We start from the raw sequence: 16312 nt of genomic DNA, 5'->3' as shown, positions 1-16312 counted from the left end.
TTCTTCATTTCTCACTCAGTGAAGCCCTGTTTACTCCAGAATATGTCTCATTGTTTTGTTTCTCCCAGTTAGTGGTGCTTGGTCTCTCCTCCTGTCAGTCTATCTGCCTTCTAGTGTATTTCTCAGGCTTTCTTTGGTCCTCATAACACATGCAATTATTAAGATTCGGGGGTCTTGCGTGCCCATTTTTACATGATGGCAAATGAAAACCATTGCTCTTCTTTTCATAGAGAAAAATCATAAAGTGATGCCCTCATAGATTAAACGGATACTTTGACAATTTAGCAGGGTTAAACAAGTTGCCGGGGATTGATGAAGACCAAATACATTTCCACAAGTTGTTTTTGTCTTGACGATAACTGTGCATGTGAAGAGGCCACTCCTGTATTTTGTTGTCATGTTGCCTTTTGTAGAAAATGAACATTATACGCAGAAGACCTACAGTAAGGGAATGTTGATAAGGAAATGGTAAAAAAAAAATGCATGGCTGATACTTTGGATTATATATATATGTAAATCTGTGCCCCCCCCTGCCACCCAAATCCTACAATCATCATGAATTCATTTAAATTCAGTCACAAGAAGTTTTTATAAATACATCATCATTGTATAAACAGAGTGTACTGTACATAGCTGAAATGATCACATTGACTGCTCGCCCCACTTTTTAACTCTTGAGGTATACAAGGTACTAATGATGATCAACTTTTGTATTTCTCCGTTTGGAAAATAGTGTTTGAAATTTTACAGCAAATGTAGTGAAGTACCGTATGTTCTTTTTTTGCTTAAAGGCCACATACATGTGTTTTAATTGAATTGGATCATATTTTTATACTAAAGTATATATGTATGACTAAATCATTTAGTTGTGTATTTGAAATGGCACGATCGAAGAGTGCAGTGTAAATAGACTTAAAACAGGGCAACTGGTAATCAAAATATATAGATCTGAATCCCTCTGGGGACATTCCTTTTGTTGATTGCTACTTTTAGATAGAGAACCATCAATGCATTCAGTTCATTTCAACACTCTGTCTTGTCTTTGTTAAATTAAGCTGTTGTGATTTAAAGTGAAAGCATAATGTGGGCTGCGCAGGGCTGTGCTAGCTCACAACTTTAAATGGTTGATTACAACCTGACCTCCGTGACTTTTGTCATTTTAAAAATCAAGCTACAGCCCAGCACTGATCATACAATATTGATCTCCACTTTTTATACTCTGTTCTCAGGTTGCATATAGAAAGTAAGGGTAATATATGCACAGAATGTTCTTATTATTATCAGAAATCATCCATAGTTGCCTCCTGTTGTTCAACAAACAAACTTTTTTTTTTTTTTTTATTACACATCACGTCTCTGTTGATCTGCACTCATAATTTTCATCACATCACATGCTATTAGTAAAGAAGATGCAGTATGTACTGTTTTATAATCCTGTTTCCGTCACGCTTTTTGTCTGACTTTCCTCTCCATACTCGCTGCTATATCGTACTAACTCACCAAACCTTTCTTATGCCATGAGTAGATTACTGACCTTCAAGCTGCCTCTACTTACTTCTTACAACTTCTCACAGAATGTCAGTCCCACATGCAGAATTCATGCGACGCAGCTCGGTTTTTCCCCTCGCACGATTCCAGGGACTTGTAGTTCCCAGGCACGCTTCGGGATTAACCATAAACAATCTGTGCCTTGGCGTGTTCCCATGCCATAAAACACTAGAGATTCAGAAAAGAGAACTTGACTTGTGCACACACACACTTTTAGACTTATAGACTATGTGTGTCGTCAGCTAGAATTAGCTGTTTAGGACACAATAGGGCCACGCAGACAGAAAATCATGTCACAGCAGATTTAGGAAACTATCCAATGTACAGCAAGAGAGGGGCTCAAAAGTGAAGGACAGACTTTTAAAAACTAAACGGTTGAAACACTAGAGCCCTAGAGGAAAAGTCGGGTAAATTGTGATGTCTTGCTTACCCAGGGAAGTCTGTTTTGTGTTGAATTGACAAGGGACGTTTTAACTTGTATCAGGGAAACCTAGCCTTCCTTTGTTGAACTAGCTCAGGACACAGAAAGAAACGGTTTTGTTCCTTCTTATTCTCAGTCTCTCTTTTTCTCTCTAGAGGAAGCTTGTAGTGCTCTGCCTTACAGCACACAAACACCAACAACAAAGATGATTACAGGAATATTGATATGCCCTTTATTTTTTATTTTACAAAACGGACATGCAGAAAAAACTGTTACCAGGGGGCAGCAGTCATAGCAACTAGGTATTTGATTTTCTTCCTGGATTTCATGGAGTTTGTTTTTGTGGCTATAGTGTCATGCAAAGAGACAACAGAGACTGTCTTTGGGTGTGTTGTTAATGTGTAATGTGGCTTGGTAACAATGCTGTAAATGTTTGATGAATGTATATCTAGTCATTTAAGCAATGGAACAAGTTGACATTGAAAAATAAAATGATTTTTAAATCCACCACATTTTGCGTATTTGTTTGTTTGAATTGAAATGGACAATAATAGTTAATATATCTCCTGTGCCTCCTTTTCCTCTCACACCTTAGCTAGGTTTCTAGTAAAGATGTATCAAAACAAATATTAAAATGCTTAGTCATCTTTAGGCTGTAACTCTGGGCTGCATGGTCAGCTGGACCTAATGCAACTTGCCATCTATTGGTGACTATTCTCCTTGTACAATTGAGTGAACTAATAAGTGCACGTACTGCATTTTACTTCAATGTCCATGGAGGGTAGAAATAAATTAATAGAATAAAATACATTTGCATGTGTGCAAAATTATTGCACTGCAGCTTGCTCCCAAGGTCTGGGGAAAATAATGTTTATTAAGAATGTGCACCACTAAATTACAACATCAACTTAAACTGAAAGGGCCAGGTGCTTCTATCCTTGAGAAGGGTCCTTAACACTAGTTGTAATATCCACAACACCTATTGTAAAACCTACAACATGCAATTTCCTATATACATCCCTTTAAATGATGTCTTTACAGTTAACCTAAACCTTAGTTGTTTCCTGTGAAGATGGAAGTTTATTTTGAAAAGACAGTATGCATTTAACAAGCGAAGACAGACTCATGTTGCTGGACTTTTGCAGGAAAAACGCATGAAAAATGAGGAGTAATTTTTCGTAAAATATCAATAAAACGGGGATGAATTTATATCATTGTATAAAGAGAGTGACATGAGAAGATCAATCTCATGTTTGTAAGTTAAATCAGCTATAATCACTCTTTTAAAGTGATTAGTGACTCGTCTAAAACATTTTAAAAAGGAATAACTTCAATAGAATCATTCTAGACACTGTAGCTTCTTTACATTATATTAGAATGTAAAGAAGTTACAGTGTTGCCTTTTCTTTTCTTCCCACAAGAACGTAATTTTGTCAGCTTGATAAAAAAATGTCACTTTACTTCCTGACATTATTGGTCCTACACAATGCACAGATTAATGGTGGTGGTGGAGGATGTCCAATAGGGGACAGTGTCTCATTTAGTTGTTTTTTTTTACCCAGGGCCCCCAAGTGGCTAAATGACATCCAGTAAACCTAAAGTCTATGGTCCCAGACGGTTGAACCAGTGCACTAGAGGCGCTATACTCCTCACAAACTGTCCGTGATTCTCAACTCCGCCTCCGTGTTCCTGTCGCATTTGTCCAACATGGCTGCGTCCATGGCGAGGACCTGCTGTCATGTATCGCGGCATGGAGCGTGTATTCTGCGTAGACGAACGAGTCTCTGCCTCACACTCGGGTCTAAACTTCACTGTTCTTCACCGGCACACAGCGGACTGCTCTTGTCTCTAAATAAACGCGGTGTCCTGAAGGACTCTTTCCCAGAAGACGCAGCTCAGGACCAGCTCCCTCGGTTGCTCCAGTCCGGTGCTCAGACCGTGTACTGCGGCTTTGACCCCACGGCCGACAGCCTCCACGTGGGCAACTTGCTCGCGATCATCGGCCTGCTGCACTTCCGTAGCGCCGGGCACCATGTCCTCGCCGTGCTCGGAGGGGCCACGGCGCAGATCGGAGACCCGAGCGGGAAAACGAGCGAGCGAGAGCGGATGCCCGCGGACGCTGTGGAGGCGAACACCCGCGGCATCCGCGAGAGCATCCAGCGGATCTTCACCAACCACGAGCTGCACTTTCAGGACACTTCCAGAAAGCTGGGCACGGTGAGCGTGCTGAACAACCTGAGCTGGTACAAGAACTGGGACGTGGTGGACTTTCTGTCGGAGGCCGGAAGGCACTTCAGGATGGGCACCATGCTCAGCCGCCACAGCGTGCAGTCCCGGCTGAAGAGCGCAGACGGTATGAGCCTGACAGAGTTCACCTACCAGGTGTTCCAAGCTTATGACTTCCACCACCTGAACCAAATATACGGCTGCAAGATTCAGCTCGGGGGCACCGACCAGCTGGGCAATTTGATGTCTGGCCATGAGTACATTCACAAGTAAATGTCTACTGTACTTAAACAAGACTGTACAACGGGTCATATCAGCGGCAGGATCTCTGTTTTGTAAGGGCATCGTTCCAAAATGTCACCTAAGTCTTCAGAAAGCCCTGACTCCCACCCATATATATATATATATATATATATATATATATATATATATATATATATATATATATATATATATATATATATATATATATATATATATATATATATATCTTTCTTTCTGTAGTGTTTGAACTGGAGACCATCTTCTTTTAATCGGCATAAAGATACGACTTCTTCCCCCTTGAACCAAAAGTGAAAATGTTTATGTATCTACCACTATATTAATGAGACTGTCTATATACAAATATATCATAAATGGAAAATGTATCCAAAATCCTCTATTAATAACCATAATGACGTTTAGGACTGCGTTTCGCTATTAAGCAGATCAGGCAAACTCTTCATAGATGTAAGTTTTAGTTAGAATTTGCTTGAAATCAAACATTGTTTTGTAAATCAATAACACAATATAATCATATCATCCCTATTTGATTCCGCTGAACATTGAATTATTCACCAATGTAGACCAATACCACTCAGTTTTTTTTTTAAATACCTACACCAGGCATGCAACACTTTGTTAATAAATCCTAATTCCTCTGCAGGGTGGCCGGTGAACAGGTGTACGGCCTGACCGTGCCGTTGGTGACCAGCTCTGCCGGGGACAAGCTGGGGAAGACGGCGGGCAACGCAGTGTGGCTCAACCGAGACAAGACGTCTCCCTTTGAGCTCTACCAGTTCTTTCTCAGGCAGCCTGACGTCAGTGTGGAAAGGTGGGTGAAGATGAGGCCTGTTGATGAAAGATATGATGACCAGTGCAAGACCTGAAAGCGTCTCACAGTACATACTGTAAGTGTAGGTCTTCTGTGCACTGTAACAGGAGGCTGAGGTGTATTGCGTGTTTTTTTTGTTTTTTTTTCTGTAGGTACCTGAATCTGTTCACCTTCCTGCCTCTGGCGGAGGTGGAGAGGCTGATGGAGCAGCAGAGGGAGGACCCAGGTAAACGCCTCGCACACAAACGGCTGGCAGCAGAGGTGACGAAACTGGTGCACGGAAAGGAGGGCCTCGAGAGCGCAAAGAGGTCAGAACACGCTGCATGCGTTTGCACTGTATGAGGTATTTAATGATACTTTATTCAATACGGTTAAAGTTTTCTAAATGCTATGTTTTATTTGGGTTAACTGAGAAAGGAACTCCACTAGGGTCCTTGTCCTGTAGCTGGCCCTGACCTCCGACCTCCGTGCAGAAGTGATAATCTACCTATTCAGACAAGGAAAGTCATACTGTGTGTTTTTGCTGCAGATGTACCAACGCACTGTACCACAGCAGCGTGCAGGCCTTGGAGGAAATGAGTGACGATGAGCTTCAGGAGCTCTTCAAGGAGGCACCGTTCCATGAGCTGCTGATGGAGCCGGGCACCACTGTGATCGACGCCTGTCGCAGGGTCAACGCCATCCCAGAGGGCCCCAGAGGGTAGGTGCTCGAGGTTAAAGCTTCGGTCTAAAAGAGTAACATCTGCGGTAGAAAATGCGCCGCAGTCAACTTTGTTGGAACTCTGTGCTATAGTTGCTGATTTGTGCCTCTGACTGGATTCTTCTTTACCAGACAGTAGTTGATAAGAAATGAAACTACATCACCACAGTGTGCTTAAATATGAATGTTAAATGTCCACGTGAACAGACTCTTACGAACAAATCCTTGTCTGTTTCATGTTACTTGTCAGCGTATATTCATGTAGAGCTGCAACTAAAGATTATTTATTCATCCGTCATTTGTTTTGATATTAACCGTTTCTTCTCTAAAATATCAGAAAATAATTTTAAAACGTCCCTCGCAAAGTTCCAAGAGCCTATAATGATGTTTTCAAATTGCTTGGTTTGTCCGACCAACGGTCCAACCTTTATTCAATGTCCAATTACATAAAACCGAGCAGAGCAGCGCATCATTGCATGTGCATACTGTGTGAGAGAACGATGCCGTTGACATCAGGGCTGTCCCTTCTTAGCCGATCAGTGGACTACTCTGTCGTTTTGGTCTTAGTCGACTAAGATCTCTTTAGTCGATTAGTAATTCTTTAATCTTTTTCATGCTGAATGGCTCATGTCCAAGAAACGAATGAGCACACCTCTGGTAAACACAAGATTTAGAAACGGGTCTTTCGATTGCGTCGCAGCCTGCAAAACAGCTCTGCAAGATGTTTGACTGTAGAATGTCGTCCCAACGTTCTGCGTAGCCGTGTGGACCGAATCGCCACAATGGGTGCCTGATGGCTGGCTTGACAATCCCAAGTATGAAGCCTGTTGGGCTAAGGATCCTAAATGACAATACAAAAGCTGGATTCAAACTGTGTGTAAAATTGTTCCACATCTCCAACGAAGGGGGAAGACAGCAATAAGCCATATGCTGCACCGTAGACTTATCACAGCATCCTCTGCACCCGGTGTCATATATATATATATATATATATATATATATATATATATATATATATATATATATATATATATATATATATATATATATATATATATATATATATATATATATATATATATATATATATATATATATATATATATATATATATATATATATATATATATATATATATATATATAAATAAAGATGGGTGACGCTGTACTAACAGACCGTTGACATGTTTGTGTGCAGGTATCAGATGGTTTCAGAGGGAGCCGTGTGGATCAACCACCGGCGGACGGACAGACCAGAGCAACTGCTGATCCCCAAACTCCATATCCTGTCGAACGGACTCACCTTGCTCCGAGTGGGCAAAAGGAACTTCTACATCATCAAGTGGCTCACTCTCTGAGGCCCTCTGCTCTCGCAAGGGGACCAGTTCGACCAATGACGGACTGGCTGGAAAGGTAGGCGACCGGCAGGGGTCGGTGAGGAGACGTGGATGGACTGATGTTTTGGAACATACTGGGTTTGTGGCGTAGCGATTGCCTGTGGTTGTAAATATAAATATGCATGTGTACTGAATCCGAAGCTATGGTATTAAAAGGCGTTTGATATACAGATGTTGTCGCCTGCTGACTTTGTGCTGCTACAGAGAGCTTGGACAGCGGACACTAGAGGGCAGCATTGTCCCAGTCATGAAGGTGATGCTGCAGGCGCCCACAGCTGCACCACATATCCTGCTGTGACCCCATCGGTAAATAATTGCTCACAGTAAAATTAAATTGCATCATGTCTCGCAAATAGGTTATAGTTCTATCTTAAGGAAATCCTGTTATTTTTGTTTTATTTAATGTGAACATGAGGCCAACATCTGTCTTGGTGTGGCAGGTTTTCCTGTCTTTAGTGGTGAAAGGTGTAAATTGTACCGGAAAGAAAGAAACCAGGTTTTGGATGATTTCTGAAATTAACTAATCTTGCTTGTAGATTTGTCAGATTCCATAAATTTGATATTATCATTAGCAGAATATTTTTTTGCAATATTGACATTGGTTTTCCACCACGGTACCGACTTCCTCTCACTGTGGTGTAAATAACTTAATAACTTTCAGCATGCAGGGCCTTTGCCTGTCATTCTTAGTTTTTTTTCTTTTGTGATTTTATTTTTGCATTTGCAGACTTCTAAAAGTGAAGATGTGCGTAGCTTTCTATGTCTTGTACATCTGCTCATCTCTTTCTGTCCTGGGGGCTGGTGGACATGAGGACGGGGTCTGCTGTGTGCTGAACCTTGACTTACACTTCTAGCTCCAGAGAATTGGTGGAAACACCTTGCCATATGGTCACACAGTTACCCAATTTACAGATGTAATTTCCGGCCATTGCGTGATAGTTTTCGGGTATACCTACTGCAACAGAGGGCCGACATATTGGAGTTTTACGCCATGTCTATTCAGAAATGTAATTTCTTTAAGGGTGGAATATTTATAAGCATTTCCATTTAACAGATTTTTATTAGCCTCCATAACTTATTTTTCTAAATGTTAATGCTTATTGTTTTGGCAGCCATTTGACTTATTTTTTAAAATCTCTATACAAATGTGTATTTTATGATTTGTACATGTATTTAAGTTATATTTGGTTGAGGTTTAAGTAGATGTATGTAGTTAGGTCTTTTTTAATTTAAAACAGACATGTAATGTCTAAAACTCTATCCTGAAGTTTAGCCTAGTTTTGCCATAAGGATGCAGTTTTTTAAAATGTCATTAAACATACCTACCAGTGAATATTCACATGTTAGCAAAGATAATGTTTCTTTCAGTTTACTGTTGAAATAAACACAAAAGTAAACTAATGAGAACATATTTTCTTGGACAAAATTTAAAATGCATTATTTTCAAAAAGATTAGGTTGAACACTACTCAAAGTACTGATGTGCTGAAGCTGTTTTGAGGACATGCTGACTGTTTCAATTTTAATTTATAATATTTTTTGTTTCCAAATCGGTCTTAATTTAGAAGAAAAACTCTGATTTGGTGTAATATGCAGACGTGCTGGATGTTGCAAGCCTGCCGCAACTAGCTGGTCCACCTTAAGAGAAGTGGGCGGGTTTAAGCACATTCACCAATGAGCGGTCTTCTTTGCATTTAAATAGCTCTGTGTCAATCACCCCCCCCCCCCCCCCCCCCTCCCTAGTCAGGCTCCACTCTCAATCCCAAGTAACGCTACATCTCTCAATCGCCATATTGGGTACTGAGGTTTGTCCGCAATTGCTCTCACTACGGGACGAAATTAACAGAGCGGCTTCGGTTCCTGGGCACTTTGACTAGATGATCCGCGGAGACTACTTTCGGCTTCAAAAACACGGCGACCGTTACCGTTTCCAGCCCGACTTACGCATGGCATAAATCCTTTTTACGCTTGTTTTGGATCCAGCCCAGCGTCGAGGAGATACCCGTTGTTTTTGATCGGTGTGTGTGCTTTTTTTTTTTTTTTATCTCGTGAAAACTGGACGCTCCCGGCTGTTTGCAAAAATCCTGTTTTTCTTTTTTGGGGGGAAAATGTCAGATGTTCGACTATCAAACGGGAGCCCGACGTTGGAGCGGACGGACTCCCGGGTGTCGGATCACCCGAAACCGTCGGCTTGCAGGAGCCTCTTCGGCTTCGTGGATCACGAAGAGTTAAAGAGGGATTTAAAGGGACATTTGCGGGAGATGGAAGAGGCTGCCTCCGCCAAGTGGGGCTTCGACTTCGCCAATCACACGCCGCTGGCCAACGCCAGGCTCGAGTGGGAATTAGTGGATTGCAGAGACGTCCCGGGTTTCTACAACAAGCAGCCGCGGAGGGAGAAGGGCGTCTGCTCCGCCGGGAATAACAATGTGGATCTAAACGGGAATCATAGCTGTGTTGTGGTGGCTTCGAGCGAGGACACCGACCGCTCCGACGGACAGATGGAATGCACGGAACAGTGCACCGGACTGAGGAAAAGACCAGCGTGTCACGGTGAGTTACTGGTAGCAGTGACCGGTGCGTATGGCAATCACAGATCAGTTGTGTAACGCTCATTACGCACTGGAAATACTATCCTTTAATAGTGTGCAACATGTGCATCCTAAAAGGATGTGCTAACGTTCAGCACGAGCAATCTGACTTAGTTTGATAGTTTTATTCTCAGTGTTTGTTTTTAATAATCACTGCTGTCTTTGCTTTTTTTGCAGACCCCTCAACCCAAAATAAGAGATCACACAGCAGCTCAGATGAGGTGACTTGTCCGAGCCTGAGCCACTCTACAGAACGCACACCCAGAAAGACCAGTCCCAGGAGGCAGACGTGAGGACGAGCACGGTAAGGGGGCAACCTTCTGCTTTGATACAACTTTTTTTTAATGTGTTTTTTTAATGTGCTTCTGTGTGTAACTACAGTTAGCTGTATATTCGAGTCCCCCCCCCCCCCACCCTCTCCCAACTATAGATGCAATTTAAACAAAACACACTTTAAAAAAACATCTTTATTTTAATATCCCAATGCTATCAGGCGGTGTCCTTAATGCAACCCAATGTGCAGTGTAGTTTACATAATGATAATTCATTTGGATTGAATTAACGTGTCTGTCCAGGTCATTGAGTGTTGTAGTAACAGTGATAGTGTGAGTAACAGTGGTATGTTTGCACTCAAACGTGTCTCGATTCAATAGGATCATCCAAGAAGAGTCATGAGTGGCTTCACTATTGCACCTTTTTTTTTTTTTTTTTTTTACTACAGCCACTGGCTGCCTGAGTTTCAGACTAAACTGTAAACAACAAGTGTGCTGAACAACAGTGTAGTAGTAACACGTCAGCAGCCACTGCCCTCAGAGCAGGGACGGGAAGGGGCAGGTCTCTGTGTGTGTGCGTGTGTGTGTGCGCGTGTGTGTGGTGCACACACTTTGCACACTAATGTTACAACACACACATCTGTCTCTGCTGCCGGCGCAGAGTGTGTGCAGAAGAGCCGTGCAGCTTTCTGAAATCTAGTGCGCTTGTTGGCCAAAGCGGAGGGAGAACAGGCATGAAATCTGTCATTGTCCGTGGCAGGATGTGAACTGTTAAAGGCTGCAAGTGAAGGATAAAACACCTAAACGTGCCCCCTTTTTTTTTTTTTAATATATTTTAGTGTTTTTTTTAATTGGTAGAAAGTGTTTTGGGGGGATGGCTAACATTTTCCTTTAGTCCACTCACATATGTCTACAAAACATGGCGTTTTTGATGAAGAAGAACCATGAGTTTATGGTTCTCTGAAAAATATCAAGTCTTTGGCCTTATGATAGCCACCTTCTAAAAAATATTAATATAAATTAGAAGTGTAATATTCAAGTTGGTGCAAGTGCTGCTGTATAATCACACCGTCTGCTATTTTTAAACCTATATATTTTTGCAAAGTGTCATGAATTCCTGCATCACTTTAGTAACTCTGTGGAAGTTGCAATGCGGTTTTGTTTTTTTCGCACCGTATTTTTGGATACTGTCTTGTTGCGTTGACGATAATCCTCCCTGTTTGTCAAAGTACAAGAGGACGTCATTTTTTTATGTTTAACTGAAAACTTTGCACAAAGAGTTCTGTCTATTCTCACTCATTGGCAAACGTTTTCTGCAAGTAATGCATGACAGTCAGTGTCTCAACCATGCCCGCTCTTATTTTGTTTTTTTTCCATCTAATTTACCCCTACAGAGCCGGAGATGTGTTTCCCCTTTCAAGTGGGAAAACCTCAGTGTTGGTCGACTTTGGAGGAGGAAGTACACAGCATCAGAAACATATCAGCTCTCCTGAAGACGGGGGAGGACGATGTTGAAGCACTGAATAGAAACACTAAAGTTGTGGCACTCAATTAAAAAGTTACTGCCTCTAAAAGCAGTCAATGTAGCAGTGTGCAATTAGGTTTTATTTCCTTTTTTGCTCCTTTTTTTTTTTTTTACTACCTGTGTGTAAATAAATATGCATATTCTATTATATTTCTTTCCATATGTAGCACATAAGAAAACATTATGATTTGAACACCAATCCTTTATGTAAAAAGGTGTGAATTTTGATTTGACTTGAAGAATTGCAGTGTAGTTTGATACATGTTTCCAAAATGCTGTTCTGTTGGCTTTTTTTATTTTATTTCCTGAAAAGCAGTGCGACTCTGACACAGTCCCACAATGCTACATTTAAAACAAAAATCATGGCTTCCTACAGTTTTTTACCAGTGTATCTTCACTCCGTCGCCTTCCTAACTCAGCAGTGAAGAACGGTACAAATGTAGCTCATCTGTTTATTTTTCCATCCTCTGGTCACTTCAGTGTCACCAATTGCAGGTTCTCCCATAAGATCCATTTCCCACAGGAAATCCACACAGGAAAAAAAAAAAAGAAGTAATATTTCTGCTCGGGGTTTCCTTTTACATCACCCAATATTTATTTTTGAGGTGCTTTTAGCATCGGTTGGTTCCTGGAATATGATCAACTTTTTTTTTTTTTTTCTCAAGTTCTCCTGCACACCTCAGCCACAATGTGGGGGTGTGTTTTTTGATTTGGAGTTGTGAGGTACTCAGATATTGAAGGACAAAATGCACAGGTTGTGTTGTAAAAGTCATCCTCTCCTTGACTATAATCTTTTTGTTTCATCAGCCTTAATGCTCTCCAGAGAGGTTTTCTGAAAAGGGTTGAATGTCCTACAATACCAAATACGTGGTTGCTTCAGTATGGTTGCCGGAGCCGCCTGTGCCCCTTAATTGACTTCACATTTTTTGTGAAAACCTAGACTTAAATTTTCATTTGTTTGTACTTGTTTCACCAATGTTGTTAGCCTGCTGAGGATGCAAACGTGAGCATCTAAAAGCTTCCCTTTATTTGCCTAAAGTGTGGCTTATGTTCAAAGAGACCAGTGTACACCTGGGTGGAGAGAGAGAGAGCAGCTTTTCTCAGAAATGCAGTCACCATGCCTGTGTATTTGTGTTCAACTTTGCAATGTACCTATGTACATAATTTTGTAAAAACACTGAGAAATTATACTAACTTATTTATGTCAAGCTTTTTTTTTTATGTAGAATAAAAAAAAAAATGGGTTTTTGATTACGGTTATCCAAAGTGGCATTTACTTTATTATAATTGTCTTATTTTGTAAAAGCATATTTTTGGTAGTTTTTTTTTTTTTCTTATCAATAAGGTTGCAAACTGAGCCTGATAAAATATTTGATGTGCATTTTGTAATGTGTGGTTATGAAATGTGTTGCAATCAATTAAAAGAGAAAATTCAATCTATCTGACTTTTGGTTGCTTTTTAAAGCTGCTCGCAACTTGTTTGGTTTAATCTATTAAAACTTTGTATTGGCCAAGCTAACCCTGTGGGAAAAACCCAATGCAGAACAAAATACGTAACTGCAGAAAAAATATATCATCAAAATGTAACAATATTAAAGTCCAAAACACACGTTTGGAAGCAGCTGTGAGTACATTGCTGTGCTTGGAGGAATCCTGGTACAATGTAGTGACGCTCCCAATATGAATCTGCCAGTTATTTGAGTGGGCTGATGATTGACACCTTGGTCATCCAATGAAAAAGAGTGTGGAAAGCAGACCACTTGTTGCAGCCAGTCATATTTCGTGACTTATGTGAATGGCTTCTGTGGAAAATAAATGTAAGCGCTTTGAGCTCAGAATACGATCCTCAACCGTAAGGTGAAACACTGCAACTTGAATTATTTTTTTACTTGTTCACTGGCCTCAGTAGCATCTTTAACTCTGTGTGTGTGTGTGTGTGTGTGTGTGTGTGTGTATGTGTGTGTGTGTGTGTGTGAGTGAGAGAAGAGCAAGATACACTGTTTCCCTTTTAAATCTTTTGCAGTGTGTTTTAAATTATGATATATTTTATTATTATATATCTTAATTTTTGAATTGTTTCTACCATTAATATGATTATCACATTTTTTATTTTTTGAAGAAAACTAAATGTTTGTAGAATGTGCTATGCTTAGTAGTGAACATGGGAAGTGTATATTTGTACCTCTTATTTAAATCTAAAATTGGGAATTAATGATAAAAAAAATCCATCTTCTATTTCAAATATGTTAATATAATTATTGATTTTGTTGTAATATTTAGTGATATAGGCTCGTATTATAAAACTGAAAAAAACACCTTTTTAAATAGAAACCCAACCTTGTAGTCACTTACCTGCTTAAACAAAATCATGTTTGCTCTAATGGAACTTGTAAAATTGTTAAAATCTTTTGTTTTATTTTACATATGAATTTCTGGTCATTGTGAACATGCCAACAGCAGAGCCCTACTCCGAGACGCTCTTTGACCTGAAGTAACTCTACTTCACATGTCTCGGTTTCTGTCATGGCACATCTTCTGCTGTAAAACCCCAAATAATGCTTTCACTGCACGGCATCTCCTTGCTTCCTCCCTGTGCCACCGACACAGGAAGACACCTGCAGCAGCGCTGGTCCTGAAGTGTGCAGGTGGGTAACCTCAGCTCAGCCGTCCACCCCCACTCTGAGCCCGGCCCATTGTCCCTGTGTGTGGGCTTTTGTGTGAAGGGCCATTGTGAGGGTCCGGGGCCGGTCACTGTTGTGTCTGGGGCTTCTCTGCTCAGACAAAGAGCCCGTCTAGGAGCCTCCACCCTGCCCAAACAGAAGACTGACTGACTGACTGGGTGTCTGGGTGTCTGACTGACTGCTTGAGGTGGCTCGCTGGCTGACTAACTGACTGAATGGCTGACTGGGTGTCTGTTTGGTTGACTGATTGATCGGATGGAGACAGAAAAGGGGGAAGTGTGTGTTCCAGCCAGCATGCAATATACCACAGTGTTGACAATTTTTGGATAATAAGCGTTCAATACAAATATTTTTTTTTCTAATGGTAAAAATGAACGTGCACCTTTGCTTTTGAATGTAGTATTTTTTGTGTAATTATAACAATTACTGTGTTTTTTTTACAATAAAAAAGTGTGTTTGAGAAAAGTGTGTGTGTGTGTGTGTGTGTGTGTGTGTGGTTGAGTTGGAGAATTGCATGTCTGCAGAGAGCCTTACATGCTACAGGTACAGCATATTAACAAAGCATACTTTGTTTTATCTATTCAGTGAGCACGTGCAGGGTGTCAACAACCTGTTATTACTCATGTTCAACACGACCATTATCGTATTTCTTCAGGCAGTGGGAGGTGCAATCCCATCACACTGATGTAATAATTACAAACAGTTCCTGCTAAATGTTTTATTGTTTGTCAGAGTCTGACAGATGTCCTTATTAATTACTTTTTTTTGCTGGATTCTATATGGAAAGTTAAATAGCATTTATCATATCTTTCTGTCCTGCACGTGCATTGACAGATAATGCCTTATCATTCCATTCTCTTCAAGTGGCTCATCGGCACCGAGTCATTGCTGAGCAGCTCCTTGTAGATCATGTCTGCTTAAACTAAACTGTGTATTGTAAGCACCACATTTCAATAGGGTCAGTTATTCAGCAGGGCATTGATACAGTATGACGCAACAGTGCCTCTCCTTGCATAAGAAACACCTTTTTCTTTGCTGTCACAGCAGGAATGTCCCTGAAAGCATTCCTGTAACACTCCAACACTCCATCGCAGCCACCCAAACACGACCACAAGTGAGCTCGACGAAATTCCAGTGAGCCAGTCAATCAGAGACGTAGAAGGCATCGTCGCATGTGCCAAGAATTCACACTTCCTTGCTGTATCAACAGTAACAGGTTATCTTTTCCTGTTAACCGCCCCGGCACTTAATATAAAGTCACAAGTTCCTCCCCGTGTTTCCTGCCCAGGCCACAACCCACGTCACCAAGTTATTCCCTTGGCACCCCGCGCTCTGAATGTGGGGAAAGCAAGTGCCCACAAACAAACCCCTAACATCTCTCTCTCTCTCTCAATTCAATTCAATTCAATTTCAATTCAAATTTGCTTTATTGGCATGAAAGTTTTGAAACAGTGTTGCCAAAGCATCAACAAATTAAAACATACAATTATATCAATACACAATAATATTAATACACAAAAACATTAATATAATCTCTCTCTCTCTCTCTCTCTCTCTCTCTCTCTCTCTCTCTCTCTCTCTCTCTCTCTCTCTCTCTCTCTCTCTCTCTCTCTCTCTCTGTCGCGCGTCTCCGAGCGTTTGTTTCAGAATGCCCTGAGTGGGTGGTGCTCAATTGGATTCAGTGAGTCAATGCAATATTTCATTGAACAGCGAATCTCTGACGTCGCTTTGGTTTCTCAAATGTGCTGCAGTGTGTGATGTGCGGAACGTGCGAGAGACTCCGGGGATGAGTGACAGGCGGAGGAGGGGGAGGCGAGGTTAGAGGGAGATGCTGCGGAGCATCGAATGACAGATGTGCAGATG

The 16312-nt window shown here is 41.1% G+C and overlaps 2 protein-coding genes across 2 annotated transcripts; both read left to right on the top strand.

Moving 5' to 3' along the window:
• The first annotated feature begins 3650 nt into the window (after window positions 1–3650).
• yars2 (tyrosyl-tRNA synthetase 2, mitochondrial) lies at window positions 3651–7952 on the top strand. Its single transcript, XM_076089445.1, has 5 exons — window positions 3651–4464; window positions 5121–5288; window positions 5441–5596; window positions 5818–5988; window positions 7186–7952. The coding sequence occupies exons 1-5, from the start codon at window positions 3677–3679 to the stop codon at window positions 7343–7345; spliced, it is 1443 nt and encodes a 480-aa protein (XP_075945560.1). The 5' UTR covers window positions 3651–3676; the 3' UTR covers window positions 7346–7952.
• Window positions 7953–8269: 317 nt separating this feature from the next.
• On the top strand, window positions 8270–11775 carry cdkn1bb (cyclin dependent kinase inhibitor 1Bb). Its single transcript, XM_076089446.1, has 3 exons — window positions 8270–9933; window positions 10149–10275; window positions 11638–11775. Exons 1-2 carry the CDS (start codon window positions 9492–9494, stop codon window positions 10262–10264), a joined length of 558 nt encoding a protein of 185 aa, XP_075945561.1. The 5' UTR covers window positions 8270–9491; the 3' UTR covers window positions 10265–10275; window positions 11638–11775.
• The last annotated feature ends 4537 nt before the right edge of the window (window positions 11776–16312 follow it).

This window comes from Anarhichas minor, unplaced genomic scaffold, assembly GCF_050575085.1.
Source record: "Anarhichas minor isolate MPS153535 unplaced genomic scaffold, ASM5057508v1 ptg000011l, whole genome shotgun sequence".
Taxonomy (NCBI): domain Eukaryota; kingdom Metazoa; phylum Chordata; class Actinopteri; order Perciformes; family Anarhichadidae; genus Anarhichas; species Anarhichas minor.
This window is presented reverse-complemented; position numbering and strand designations above follow the sequence as displayed.

Excerpts from the sequence above, each read along its gene's own strand:
- cdkn1bb (XM_076089446.1), top strand. The coding sequence starts at position 9,492 with ATGTCAGATGTTCGACTATCAAACGGGAGCCCGACGTTGGAGCGGACG. Across the intron at positions 9,934-10,148 it reads GAAAAGACCAGCGTGTCACG|ACCCCTCAACCCAAAATAAG; the intron begins GTGAGTTACTGG and ends CTTTTTTTGCAG.
- yars2 (XM_076089445.1), top strand. The coding sequence starts at position 3,677 with ATGGCTGCGTCCATGGCGAGGACCTGCTGTCATGTATCGCGGCATGGA. Across the intron at positions 4,465-5,120 it reads GGCCATGAGTACATTCACAA|GGTGGCCGGTGAACAGGTGT; the intron begins GTAAATGTCTAC and ends ATTCCTCTGCAG. Across the intron at positions 5,289-5,440 it reads CCTGACGTCAGTGTGGAAAG|GTACCTGAATCTGTTCACCT; the intron begins GTGGGTGAAGAT and ends TTTTTTCTGTAG.